At 36.0% G+C, this 15,000-nt stretch overlaps 3 protein-coding genes across 3 annotated transcripts in view; all 3 read left to right on the plus strand.

Moving 5' to 3' along the window:
* Window positions 1-209: 209 nt before the first annotated feature.
* Window positions 210-3,687, plus strand: HOXB9 (homeobox B9). Its single transcript, XM_053693839.1, has 2 exons — window positions 210-809; window positions 2,608-3,687. Exons 1-2 carry the CDS (start codon window positions 329-331, stop codon window positions 2,841-2,843), a joined length of 717 nt encoding a protein of 238 aa, XP_053549814.1. The 5' UTR covers window positions 210-328; the 3' UTR covers window positions 2,844-3,687.
* Window positions 3,688-7,902: 4,215 nt separating this feature from the next.
* On the plus strand, window positions 7,903-10,441 carry HOXB8 (homeobox B8). Its single transcript, XM_053697287.1, has 2 exons — window positions 7,903-8,563; window positions 9,975-10,441. Exons 1-2 carry the CDS (start codon window positions 8,143-8,145, stop codon window positions 10,283-10,285), a joined length of 732 nt encoding a protein of 243 aa, XP_053553262.1. The 5' UTR covers window positions 7,903-8,142; the 3' UTR covers window positions 10,286-10,441.
* A 1,543-nt stretch (window positions 10,442-11,984) lies between these two features.
* The window catches only part of HOXB7 (homeobox B7), a 3,574-nt gene continuing 558 nt past the window's right edge, over window positions 11,985-15,000 (plus strand). The window contains exons 1-2 of the mRNA XM_053697298.1: window positions 11,985-12,431; window positions 14,764-15,000. The exon at window positions 14,764-15,000 is cut by the window's right edge and continues 558 nt beyond it. Of these exons, the coding sequence (XP_053553273.1) occupies window positions 12,029-12,431; window positions 14,764-15,000 (640 nt within the window). The 5' untranslated portion in view covers window positions 11,985-12,028. The remainder of the gene's footprint in view (window positions 12,432-14,763) is intronic.

The raw sequence follows: 15,000 nt of genomic DNA on the forward strand, positions 1-15,000 counted from the left end.
CAGTGCCACATGGCTGCTTACAGTAGCTGTGTGTGACCGTGTGTTGTGGGTCTGAGCCCAGGCGTTGTGCAACCTACATAAACATAACACAATGGCCCTTTGATATGAATGCTGACAGCTCCGTGCAGCCCCTTGCGATTGATTTACGAGCCTCTGACGCTTTATCAAGGCTCACGGAAAAAAGTTTGACCAATCAGTTGCCAGAAGCTCACAAGGCAGCAGCCCAAGTGTACTTTGTTGGCTTAGGAAGTTGGGGAAGGGGAGAATCTTCCATCTGTCCTATATATTGTGTTCCCTTCAATGTTCCGGCTGTGGATGATGTCCGAGAATGTCCATATCTGGAACTCTCAGTAACTACTTTGTGGAGGCCATTATTAGCCATGAGGCAGAAGAGGCTGGTGCTGCTGGCAAGTTCTCCTCTGGCCAGTTCTCCAGCCCCAGACCAGCAGCTCATGCTGAGCCCCTGGACTTCCCATCGTGTAGTTTCCAGCCCAAAGCTCCGGTGTTCAGCGCCTCCTGGACCCCCCTAAACCCTCACAGCCCTCCCTCAGTTTACCACCCCTACATCCAGCAGGGAGCAGCTCCCACTGCAGAGAGCAGGTACTTACGGAACTGGCTGGATCCGTTGCCCAGGGCAGAGGCTGGAGCAGTGAAGACTGAACCGATATTGGGGCACCCCGGGGACCTCCAGAAACTGGGAGCCCAAGAGTACAATCTGGAGGCGTCTGCAGGAGCAGAGGAGGGGAGTGAGAGGCCCAGCTTCCAGGACAATAAAGAAGGAAGCGGGGACAAAGACAGGACAGATCAAAGTAAGTTATAAAACTGAGGAAGTAAAACAGAATAAAGCTTAGGAGTGCAATAAAACAACAATGTGCAGCAAGGAAATATCTGATCATTTCCAACTCAGAGGAGGGAGAGAAAATAAAGCAAACTGCAAGGGATCAGCTCACATCTAGAGAAAGTGTAACTGCCACTGAGCACACACATATATCACTTTTATCCACTCTATTTATATGAACCAAATGCTAAAACTCACACACACAATATCTAATGCCTACTGTAATATCAGGCACAACGTGAGGTGAGGGGTGACTGGCAATGTTTACAGAGCTGGCTGTCATTCTCCATGTTCACTCATCAGGTAGCACAGAGAATCTCACCAGCAACATGATTCATGAAATAATTTGACCAGGTAGAGCTCAATTTATTACTTAATGTGCTTTTATCAACCCCACACTAAATACTAAGCAATTGCAAAAGGTAAAACATTTTACAATGATAAATAGGGCTGTTATACAAGCAACTAAAACTTCTCTTTATACATAGATATTCTTCTGTCAAGTTACACTGGGCAGAGATCCAGAACAAACTATATTAAATGGAAGGATTTAGAGAATAATATATGAAGCATGTGTACTTAATACCCATTTACACAGACACAAGCTGTAAAAATTGATGTATATTCAGAATTTATACTTAACCTTAATAGTGTTTCTCAGTGAAGTGAGATGTCATGATGAAATATTATACCATGTTTTAGTGCAATCCGAAAAAACTGAATATATAAAATACTATATAAATATTTTTTTTTTGCAAATACAAGGTAACATGGTGCCAGTAATTCTTGCTATCTTACAAAATCCTAATTAATCACGACGAGTGCTTTTTATATAGGAAGCAGATCTTTTTTCTCCAGACATCTTAGTAAAAGCAAATAATAGTAGATATAACCCTAAATCGTGTAAAATTGATAAACAATGGTTTTAAAATGAAGTCAAATGTTTATTAAGGAATTATCTTGTGGACATAAACCCATCCTGCAACGTTGATAAGCAGTCATATTAAAGTTATTAATTATTAAGTGGTTTAATTATGTTTAATAATTCATTCTTCTGCAGATTATATGTAGTCTGTTCAAATAAAGGCACAATATGAAGATGCAAAGTTGCACTGGCAGAAAGCAGCCTTTATATTGTAAAAAGCGGGACAGTGATCGCAGAATTTCATTTATTTTTTATTAGGGCAATTTGTATCCTGCTTGGGGCTTTAATTCCAGGTTGAAAAGATGTTCTTTTTCTGCCCTATCCGATAAATAAGTGTATGTATGTGTGTGTTTATATATATATATTTATTTATTTATTTATTTATATATTTAATACTCTAGAATTCAACATCCTGCACTTCCATTACATTAGTTAATTAGTTATCCCTGATGAGTGTTAACTAATCTCACACACACACACTATATATATATATATGGATATGTATGTATATATATATATATATATATACATGTATATGTATGTATATATATATATATATATATATATATATATATATATATGTGTGTGTGTGTGTATATATATTGATATATGTAGATATGTATAACATTTTTTTTCGCAAAAGGTCTGCATTAATATATACAAAAAAAATAAACGATAAAATTATGTTTATGAAAAGGAGTGAAGGGAAACGTTTATTATTGTTCAGGTAACTTCAATCATTTAGAAATAATAGTTTATTGATACATATGTATGTGTGTGTTTCACCTATACATACATATTTATATTTATAGCCAATATTTTACTTTCTCCTCTTATATTTCAGCCAATCCTTCAGCTAACTGGTTACATGCAAGATCCTCCAGGAAAAAGCGATGCCCTTATACCAAATACCAGACGCTAGAATTGGAGAAAGAGTTCCTATTTAATATGTACCTAACAAGGGACAGGAGGCACGAGGTAGCCAGACTCCTTAACCTGAGTGAGAGACAGGTGAAAATCTGGTTTCAGAACAGGAGGATGAAAATGAAGAAATTGAACAAGGAGCAGGGCAAAGATTAAAGTTCACATCTGAACTTCCACTTGCTCCTTATTCCTGGGACAGTGACAGAAACCATTTACAGTTCACCTAGGACTTTACCACGTTTTGCATGGCATTTAAATCCTGTTTTTTAGTATTATCAGGTAGGGTGCAAAATGAGACCAGTAATGTTCTTTCCTGTGATGTGCTGTGCTTAATTAGATATTCTATGTCCTACACAATTTTATCCTCTCATCTGCAGCATTTGGCGTAGTCACAAGTGAGGGTATCTAGAACTAATCTGATTGCAGGTTTAATAAAATGAATGGAACTAAATAATTTCCAAGCAGAGTTTCTTGGGGTATGTGACATTTGCCTGAGATGCAGTCATCACATCTGTGATCAACCAGTATATATTTCATTTCCAGCTAATTTCTTCTTAAAATATCTTTCAACCAGCCAATGGCTTTTTTTTATACAGAGTTCTGATATTGTAACAGAAAAGCACACTGAATGTTCTCAATTTGTTTAAAAATAAATAGTTTTTTAGAAAACCAAATGAATAAATATACACTTTCTAGTTTATATAGCAAAAAGAGCTGTTTGTGTGGTTAGATTTAGTTATTTATAATTTATTGTGAAATGATGTTTTTACAATACAGTATATAGATGTCTAGTGCCAAGTATAGTGTTTGTATATTTTATATGTTTCTTTATACTTGAAAACTGTGTGTATAAATATAGCTTGTTCCAGTTATATCGTTGTGTCAAACTGTTTACAATTGAGAAAAATTGAATTTTTTTGGTGTAATGTTTATTTTCTTGTTGAAACCAAGTTTTGTTATTAAATTAGTGACTTCAAATTACTGGTCACCCCTCTTGGAATGTTTGACAAATACTTTTCTTGATACATTATTTTATTAAATAGAGTATTCTTGGTAATTAATCGTTTTTGCTATACCGCCTATCAATTAGTAAATTGCACTCATATATGGTTTCTTTATTTATGACAATCCAAACAAATTTTTACATATTTATTGAAAACTATTTAAAATAACATATCAGTACCCAATCCAAACCTTATTAAAGTTTAATACACAATATGTTTTAAGTAATATTCCAAAACCTTATTGCTTATGGGGAAATATATAATTCAGATAATTTGCTTGATTGATGTTCATTGAAATTGAGGAAAATCTGTCAAAGAAACGTAAATTCATTAATGACAAATAGATATTTCATCGTTTAAACACACACATTTATAATGCACTGTATGAATTTGATGTAATATTTTCTGGCTGCTAATGTGATTTAGTGGAAAAAGATTATGGTCTACTCTATCTCTTCTGCCAGTACTGTCTTTTTAATATTTTATTTTCAAACGACACCAATTGAAAACTAATAGGGATTTTATAACCCACGGTAAAAGTAGATAGATTCTAGGGAATGAATTGTTCCTTAAAGGTTTTTTTTTACATCCCCACATTTTTTAAGTAAATTTGCATAATTCTTTGAGAAAACAAAAGAGAATCAGTGGACTTAAAACCAAGAGCTACTCATAAAAGGAAAATTCCGTTTAGTGCTCTGCCATAAAAAGATATAACCGCTGTAAAACTTTATAGGCAGACAAGTGAGGAAGTTTCAGAGATCCTGACTAAGTCGTGTAAATACCTCCAACTGCTCAAACAAAATATATGAGGGAAATGAAAGTGGGAATTTCTCTGTCCTTTTTTTGTTTTCCTTTTCAGGAGCATTGGAGTAAACTCACTGGGGTCCAAGATTCTATGTTTTTCTTTCTTCCCTTAGCAATTCCAGGCTACAAGAATTCAAGTAATAAATGTCCCAAATAAACAGAAACTTCTTGCCAGACGTCTGGAGATTTGGTTTATCTGCCTCCATGTCCGGCCTCTCAACCTGGCCCACACTCCCCTACTCAAATCTAAAGTCATATTACTTTCTAAAGAAATATATATATAAGTTTTATATTTATTGTCCATACCGGACTAAAGTATTGTCTCTAAGGGAGTGATAGCAAATAATCTCTTCATCTTTCCAACCAAACTCCCCTTCTCCAAAGCCCAGAGCTAATAAAAGGATTTTTCCCTTCCACTCAAATTCTTTTGGGTTATTTTAAAACTGTGGTTGTTCTTAAAAGTACCACTAGGTGATGCTCTTGATCCATGAACAATCGGATTTAATACTCAAGAAGACTGTTATTTTCCTTTAAAAAAATGCATATAATCTCTGTATTTTTTATTTGTTTTTTTGTTGTTGTTGTTTTTTTTTTTAATAAAATGTATTTTTCTTCTTAGCTCTATATCTGATCATTGCGATAGGAAATAGAATGACACAGGAACACAAAACATAACATTTCCCATCTAAGACATATTTCAGGTTTATTACACTGTAAAATGTTCTAACAATCGCTGAATTAGTGAACAATAGCGAAAAGGAAGATTAGTGACATAAGAAGTAATATGATACAGTTTTAGGGAGATTTGTCCCTGTGGGTTTTAAACTAATGCAAATAAACTCTTAACTGCATAAACTATTCTAGGGTCACACTATATACAATAAATATGTATAGGCATTGCTATAATTGCTGATTTGTGGAAAATGTATTTGACAGTTTACTTTAATTTCCTATTGAATCTTTCAGCACATTGGTTGCTATTCCTAATGCACAAATTAAACATTAGTCAGAAGCTTTATATTAAATGAGATCCCAAAGTCAATAGTTATGTAGGAAATTCAGAAAATTAAATACAGAAAACAGCATTGTATGCGTTAGTTAATATCACTTTGTGTGAATTTAATAACCAATATGTGTATGAAGAATATGTTGTCTCTTATGAATATTGTAGAGAGGTTCAATCAAAACTTCAAAGAATAAAGAAATGTCAGCACTTCCACCTCAATGTACCCCCTCTGTACACTATATATATATATATATATATATATATATATATATATATATATACACACACACACACACACACACACACATATATATATATATATATATATATATATATATATACACACACACACACACATATATATATATATATATATATATATATATATATATATATATATATACACACACATACATATTTATATGAGAATCTTCTTTTTATATCCGTTTTTTCTCCATTTTAAATTTTCTTAATTAGTGGGTTTAGTATAATACTTTGTTTTTAAATTATGTAAGGTTTGCTGGAGGTAAAGGTGTAAAAATATAAATAAATGTGAACATTTAGAACCTAAAATAAACAAAATATTTTTTACTGAGCTGTGCTATAGAAATATTGTACCTTTTAGATTCTGTGCTCCTTGTGCCTATATATTTTCACTTCTGCATTAATAAGATCATTTAAGCTTTTAGCAAACACATAATACGTATATAACAATCATAAAATGTATTTCTTCTCCCTATTAATCCAAATGATATGTTTTATATTTTATTGCGAAACAAACTCTCTCTCTATATATATAAAATGATATATAAGACATTATGTAACGTATACTTTTTTCACATCATACTGCACTCTGTCACCTCTATAAAAACTTTGATCCAACATGAAACAAAATTCACTTTACAACTAATTTGAATCTAATTGTGAAGAGGTAGTGACTTTTTAACAAATGCACAATAAATTGGAGATTTATGGCTATGCCTTTGAATCTTTCCAGGCCCTTTTTATAAAACAATTTGAGTTGCTTTATATTATACAGGTTCTACAGTAGTTTATCTTTATATATAATGTGTATTAATATATAATGCATATTAATACCTCTTTATGATGTGAGTGGAGTGCATTACACACACACATATATATATATATACACACACACACACACATATATATATATACATACATTTACATATACAGTCCATTTATATCATCACATACATAGAGAATTGGGAAAGCTTATTAGTTTATCCACATACATTTATAATGATTAATCTAAGATTTGCCCATAATCTTTGTTATTAAAGTGGAATTGGAGGCTAAATTCAGGAATGTGACAAAAGAAATGAAATGATGTCTCCAACATAGAGAGCAGCGCAGTAGAGAATCTCATTTTCAGGGTTAGATTCTGGTGATGGGGGGGGGGGGGGGGAGCTGGTACAGGAGGGGCAGCTACACACAGGGCCACAGATGGGGCAAATAATGGCTTTTAGTTCACCTTGCTTTGAAGTATTTCATGAACCTTCAGGATAAAGCTTCTCCTCCTCACACTCAGAAAAAGAGCAAGTAGTATTCTGAAAACAATAATTATTTTAATTCAATATTGACACTTGCAACATCTTGCAATAATGTGGAAGATTCCAATGGAAGCTTCTATTTTATAGCTGTAATGGAAGCAGCTCATAAAAAGCTAACAGCCTTTATATGTCTCTACATAAACAACATCAACATTCCGGCTTTATTGCGCTTTATAGTTTGCTAAACAGTTTACAGCCTTTTTTTTTTGGCGATTACAAAATGCAATTCTTTTCACGCCATAGTTAAACCTTTATCAATAATAGGGGAATTGATCATTAAAATGTTAAATATGACTAGCTCGTTTGTTTTAAAATATGTTTAGCCTAAGAATCTGTATGATTTGATAACTCCTATTAAAATACCAATTACATTTATTGAACCTTTAAAAACTAGTAGCAATTAAATCGTGTACTTTTACAGTTTTCTAAACCGACCCTGACATTTAGGAAGGCTAAAACTGCCTCGTTAAAATTGTGAAATTAACGACTAAATGTCCCCCTCTCTTTCATTTCCAACACTCCCCAAAAATCAATCTCTCTATATTTTTTTTTTTTTCCTTTTGGGTTTGCAAGGTATGTGATTTGTTGTGGGGAGAGAGAGATCTCATTAGTGTAGGTAGTTAAACATATTTAATCCGTATATTCTCTGCAGATCTCCCCCTCAAGCTCCTCTCCTTCTTTATCCTCTGTCTGTCTCCCAAACCTACAGCCCAGTCCGCGAGGAGCGCGCAAAGCCAATAGGAGGCGGCTTTGCTAATAGATGCAAATGAGCATGAAAAGAGGCTGGAAAATATGAAACAACTCATTTGCGGCGAAGTAAATCAAAGAAAACTGTTTATGAACTGGCATCTCTTCTTGGAAATGTAAAGCAAGAACTCTTTTTAAGTGGTATATTTTTTTAGGAAATGCCACACCATACAGACATAGACTTTTGATTATAGTTTCTTTTATTTTCCTGGAAAATCACAGACACTTCGGCCAGAACCTCAGCTCCTTCTCCCCTTAAAAAAAAAAAATCCCCTGTTTGAAAAAAAAAAAAAAACCCCAACAAAAAAAGCACAATTAAAATGAGTTCTTATTTTGTTAATTCACTTTTTTCCAAATACAAAACAGGGGAGTCTTTGCGCCCCAATTACTATGATTGTGGCTTTGCACAGGATCTGGGAGGCAGACCCACAGTGGTGTATGGACCTAGTGCTGGAGGAACCTTTCAGCATCCCAGCCAGATCCAGGAGTTTTACCACGGAACCTCCTCGCTCTCCTCGCCCCCCTACCAGCAGAACCCGTGCGCGGTAACTTGCCATGGGGACCCCAGCACCTTCTATGGATACGACCCCTTGCAAAGGCAGAGCCTGTTCAGCAGCCAGGACTCGGATCTAGTGCAATACACCGACTGTAAACTGGCCTCGGCTGGCCTGGGCGAGGAGGCAGAGAGCTCTGAGCAGAGCCCATCTCCTACACAGCTCTTCCCATGGATGAGACCACAAGGTGAGGGGGACAGGGCAGCTACAGGGGGAGGCAGCTCCATAAAAGCCGCCCGAGATACTTTTACTGCTTTATGGGGCTAAACTTGTGCACTTGTGAATTGCTTTATAGTTTAATTGCCCGGATGGAGGGTTGATGCTCTTTTTTTTACTGCTGGGCACTTGTACAGAGTCCCTTGATTTCCCAGCCCTTTGTAATTGTAACCTGGGCTGTAGAGCAGAATGGGGCAATATCTGCATTTTCTGCATGGTCAGAGTTCAATTCTTTCCTTACTTTGTGTATTCCCCCTATTATCCTCTATTAATTAGATTGTGGAAATCCTTGTATTGTGCCCGGGGAATATGGGGAAGTTGCATTCTATTATCCTTGGTGACTGATTCTATTTTATTTTAAATACAGTTTCATGCTTATTCACTGTATAATTATTGCAGAATGTGCCTTTTATTGCAGTATGGACATAATGTTAATAAGCAGCATAGATAGATTACGTTTTCCTGATATACAATTATCTTTTTAGCAATTCATCATCAAATAGACTTTGGGTTTATTTTCATTATGCAAAGAGCCTCATTGTTCAGTGTATTCATTAAATCTATATGAAGCTTTGCGTTGAATTTGTGGAAAGCTTTGAATTCCATTTTAATATATATATTTTTTTTTACAAGAACAAAGAAATACCTTGTTTTATGCAATAGGAGCGTTACCTTTTGTTATACGATGAGTCCTGGTCAGTGTAATTTTATTGCCACAAAAGTGTCAAAAACTTTATTTCAAATGTAAAATAAACAATTCTAATATATTTGGTGTAAGCCCCTTAGACTGTTTCATCATCATAGCAGAACTATAGCTTAATTTTGATATTGGGTTATCCCCTTTTTATAACAGTCAATGTGAGTCCCTTTGGTCATTTCATTATCATAATAGGGTTATATGTTTATTTCATGCATGGAGAGAACTTTCCTCTTTTATACTTGCTCTATGTGTCATTTCATCATTAACAGAATATGACGATATCTTCACTTAATATATCAGTCTTCCACTATCATTTTGATTTACATCCTTTTGCTATTTCATTACCAGATCATTCAGACACATGTTTTTATAATGATACTTGGGTTGGTTGTCTTGGACTACACTTGGTCTAAATCTTATTGCCATTTCTAATTCACAATAGAGCTACATGAGTATTCCACTATGCTGAAGGTTGCAGTTTCATGAGGTTTATTTACTGCAATAATTATATGAAATTATTATGAACATTCTTCATTATGTTGGGCTTTTTTATCTGTAGATATAGTGTATCCTTTTCTGTATCTCTTTGTCTTTCAATGGCCAGAGTTTGACACTAGGGTACATCTCCCCCTTTTCCCCCAGAACCCACCACCCACTCACTGCTGACCTTTCTCTCCTCCAGCAGCCGCCGGACGAAGAAGAGGGAGACAGACCTACAGCCGCTACCAGACCCTGGAGTTGGAGAAAGAATTCCTCTTTAACCCCTACCTGACTCGCAAGCGGAGGATCGAGGTGTCTCATGCCCTGGGACTCACAGAGAGACAGGTCAAAATCTGGTTCCAGAACAGGAGGATGAAGTGGAAAAAGGAAAACAATAAGGACAAGTTCCCCAGCAGCAAATGTGAGCAGGAAGAACTGGAAAAACAGAAAATGGAAAGAGCTCAGGAGACTGAGGAGGGACTGGATGGACAAAAAGGGGAAAAATCTAATTAATGTGGAATAATGATGCTAGTAGCACCCAGGCTTGTGGACTGCAAGTCACTACCTTCCAGGAGATTCCAAGCAAGAGAAATGCAGAAGGGGGGTTGGTTGGGGGGGTTGCTGTAAGATATGTAGCTGTATCCCCTCTATGTAACCCCCTCACCAAACTTTGATACATAAAATTCCCCATTGTCAGGAGAAAAAAACACACAAAAAAACAAAAAAAAAATGTTCTATCTTTGGACTTCCTAGTGTTTGTGTATAATGCAATAGCTTTTTGTGGGGATTTTTCATTTGTTTGCTATAGAAATTATTTTTGTGCACTACTATCCTTGTTTGTGATTGATGTGTTTCTTCTATAAAAAAAGACCAACAACATGAAACTGCCTAAATGACACGTAGACCCCCTCTCTAACACACTGCTAGGTCCCCTGACTCCTCTTTAGTCCCAGGCACTTTTTTGTTCTCCAGTGTTGCTGAGAGGATTTAGTTAGCATGCGCCCAGTGAAACCAGTTGTAAAGTGATGATTTTAGGGTTGCTGTGAACAGAATGTATACTGTAAACGTGAATTACTTTATTGGGGGCTATTCTATATTTTATTGTCTTGCCCATTTTGTTCTATTGTCTAAACATGGAAGCTGCGGAAGACAGACTCACAATAAAGTTTACAAGCGGGAATTTGTGACATCCATCGTCTGTCTACTCGCTTCACTTCCTCCAGGGTTACTGGGATAGAAAAAAAAGAGGGGGAAATAACAGAATACAGACACTGCAATCACAGAGACACTTTAGTGCTGGGCAGACAGAGGAGGGCTCTGTTTAGTGGATAGAAATTGGCAACAGGAATAACTAAAACTATACAAAAGCTCTAGAAATGGGGATGAGAATGATGAAGAATGAAGCTAAACTGGTTGATCTTATGATGCCCATGCTCAGGTAACACAAATATGTCAGTTGTAGAATGTAGAATACAGTGCATTTTATTTGCAGCATTTTATTATTAGCCAAAACAAACAAACAAAAAATCTAGATGGTTGCAATGTTTCAGGTGGGAAAGTGTAAGGGCTGGTTGGAAGCTGGAGATATTTTAAGTCCTATGTTGCATTGTAAGTGAGTTGTAGCCAGCCCAGACGTTGTATTAATAGCTTCTGTATTCTCAGTTCAGTGATCTACTCAAACCTGCATGAAATTCAAGCTAATCCTTTGAAAACATTGTGCCTGGGATGGATGAATTTGCGGTTACCCCCTTGGCCCAGTCTGAGAGACATTATGCAGTTCCCATTAATTATAACAATGGCAAAGATAGGCAAATCTTACAGAAAGCAGACAGGACCGGTAGAACAAATCAATACTCAAATAAATAGTGTTTCAGTTTTTTTCCTGCTTTAGAAGTCAACAGTGCCCAGGTTTTTATCTGCAGCTTTTTTGTCTGGTTTGAAACAGATTACAGCTCACTTATCGACTGCAGAGCAATTTCACCTTTAAACATAGATCTTTGAGGGTTACATCGCATCAAATATTTATCATATTTTATAAATCTAGCAGTACAACAATTTTTTTCCACATTACAAGAGCAGTGGGAAGCACAGTGTGGATTGGATGGAGGAAAGTCACGTGTGATCCAGTCACATGGTCAGGGAGGAAAAAGGGGGTCCTTTTTGGTGTAAATCTGGACTCTAATTCTGTAATATATCAACGGTACCTCGTAAAACCGACACTAAAACGTCCCGGCCTACAAATCATTCGGCCAAATTATGAGTTCATTGTATTATGCCAATGCTTTATTCTCCAAATATCAAACTGCGACTTCTGTCTTCCCATCCGGAGTGTTCGCAGAGCAAACTTCGTGCGCTTTTGCATCCAGCGGGCAGAGGTCCGCAGGATATGGATCCGGCTCCGGCACTGGCTTCGCCAGCAGCATGCCCGGGCTGTACAGCAGTGGGGGCGGCATGCACCCCCAACCCGCGCCCATGTACCCCTCTGGCTACGGGCTGGAGGCTGCCACATTTAACATGCACTGCGCCCCCTTTGAGCAGAATTTGCCCCTAATGTGCCCCACTGACTCTTCCAAGCCGGGCTGCACCAAGACCGAGCAGAGGGACTCAGAGCTGCAGGGGGACAATAACTTCAGGATTTACCCCTGGATGAGAAGTACAGGTAAGAGAAATGGCGAATCCTATGTGTTTTATGACCTTGTTCAGCTAGGACTAGGGTTAACCCCTTCTCTTCCAGACCCTGTGGCATTGCAATTAGTTGCAGCCTCATCTGGTGGGATCCGTTAGCTGATCACCTTGTTTATCCCAATGGAGTATGTGAAATACAATGCTATCTAAATGTATGAAACAAATCTAGTTGTAAGGGAATGAATAGGCAGTCGGGTTATAGAGCTGCTGATTCCACTTGACTTGCTAAACACACCCATTTATGTATCTGATTCATAGGCTAATAGCACAGAGAAGTCACATTTCTCAAAATAATTTACGTGAATTCTGAACGTTTACAACATAAACATCCAAAATTCAACACAGGAGCAGCTATTCAAATAGCAGAAAGTGACGAAGCAGCGCTCCTTTCATCTGGGGGAAAAGTGTATAGGATACAAGGGAAAAGTGTATAGGATACAAGGGAAAAGTGTATATAAAAGGATTTCTGTTAGGTGTCATATAATAAGGTCTGGAGAAAGGGACCTGGGTCATTTCAACAACTAAATGTATGCAACGGAATATATACATGTTCCCTCTGAGAATAAAAATCCTATCTATCTATCTATCTATCTATCTATCTATCTATCTATCTATCTATCTATTCATCCATCTATCTATCTATCTATATATCTATCTATCCATATTTTTTACTTGCTATATTTGTGTTCACAAGTATAGATTTAGATCTTTATATATGTCTCACTCTATGGCTGTATATTTGCGTTTTCCTCTGTAAACATATGAATCTGTTATCTGATTATCTATCTTAGGGTTCTGCATTAATTAGTTACATAAAAAGCCATTATATTCTTGACGTCATAGCTTTAAAACTTTGTACGCTTTCTGATAAATGTACTAATGATCTTCCATAATGAGGTGTAATTAGACCTTTGCAAGAGGGTGCACAGGGACCTGGTATTCAATGGGAAGTGAACATAAACACATTGCACTTTTCCCTACACCTTTTGTATACTAGAGAGAGGACTTCACTGTCTCCATCTCATTCTACACTTTGTTTATACCAGAAGTATAATGACTTATGGATTCAACTGAAATTGTAAATATTTAATTGTATTAATTATTGGATAACGAATATACACTGAATAAGTTCTAATGATAATTTCTAAGATGCTTTTCTGGTCTGTGCAGCTGCAGACTGGTCACTGTGTATCTCAATATTTCTGTATATTTATTACACACTGACAGTCAGAATGTCCGCTATGAGCTGTAAAGGGAATGCCTTTTATTAGATTCATTGTTATTGGGCGCAAGTCAGATTATATATTAATCCTGCTCCCTCTGAAGCATAAACATCATTTTATTTTTTATAGGGAATTTTTGTGGCAAATTCTCCGTGGTACAGCACAGTTACAGAAGTGTTATGGAGAATTATTCCATTGTGTGCATCTTAGGGGGTCTGCTACTCAGTGCTGTTTATTTCATTGCTTATTGCTTTTTGTATCCTTTACAAGTGCTTAATAGTCACTCCAAAATGTATCAATACACCCCTATATATTAGTATGCAGCGATTTGTGCTATAAGTAAATATAAATAAGCCTGTGTATGTTTTTGTACTTATATGTATATATGTGTTTTACACATACGGGTGATTGCCACCTGTTTTATAACACTTTTGTATGAAAAGTTCTACCATATGATTTTAAACAAACACAAATCTATCTATCTATCTATTATCTATCATCTATCTTTCTATCTATCTATCTATCTATCTATCTATCTATCTACCTATCTTTAATCTATCTATTTATCTATCTATTTATCTATTTATTATCTATATATCAATCTATAATCAATCTATTATCTATCTATTATCTATCTATCATCTATCTATAATCTAATCTATCTATCTATCTATCTATCTATCTATCTATCTATCATCTATCTATCTTTTATATATCTATTATCTATCTATCTATCTATCTATCTATCTATATATATATCTGTTTATATTTCTATCTACTATCTATCTATTTATCTATATGCCTATATATTATCTATCTATATGTCTACTATCTATCATCTATCTATCATCCATCTATCTATATATCTTTCTATATGTTTAACTATATATCTGTTTATCTATATATCTCTATCTATCTATCTATCTATCTATCTATTTATATATTTTATTATACAAACTAGGGTAGTGTATTTTGGATTTTACTTTCATTCCACAAAATAGCAATCTACACCCGTAACAGTTAAAAATAATAATATCTTTGTAATAAGACTAATGGTTCCGCGCTTTCTGTTACCTTCCTCAGGCACAGACAGGAAAAGAGGCCGGCAGACTTACACGAGGTACCAGACCCTAGAATTGGAGAAGGAGTTCCACTACAACCGTTACCTGACCCGCAGGAGGCGGATTGAGATCGCCCACGCCCTTTGTCTGACCGAGAGACAGATCAAAATCTGGTTCCAGAACCGAAGGATGAAGTGGAAAAAGGAAAACAAAGCTTCCAGCCCCTCCACAAACAGCCAAGAAAAACCCGAGACCGAGG

The sequence above is a fragment of the Bombina bombina genome, chromosome 1, assembly GCF_027579735.1.
Source record: "Bombina bombina isolate aBomBom1 chromosome 1, aBomBom1.pri, whole genome shotgun sequence".
Taxonomy (NCBI): Eukaryota; Metazoa; Chordata; class Amphibia; order Anura; family Bombinatoridae; genus Bombina; species Bombina bombina.

Bases quoted from the DNA above. Each gene is read 5' to 3' on its own strand.
- HOXB9 (XM_053693839.1), top strand. From the start codon at position 329: ATGTCCATATCTGGAACTCTCAGTAACTACTTTGTGGAGGCCATTATT. The intron at 810-2,607 runs GTAAGTTATAAA...CTTATATTTCAG, and splicing joins CAAAGACAGGACAGATCAAA to CCAATCCTTCAGCTAACTGG.
- HOXB8 (XM_053697287.1), top strand. From the start codon at position 8,143: ATGAGTTCTTATTTTGTTAATTCACTTTTTTCCAAATACAAAACAGGG. The intron at 8,564-9,974 runs GTGAGGGGGACA...TCTCTCCTCCAG, and splicing joins CCCATGGATGAGACCACAAG to CAGCCGCCGGACGAAGAAGA.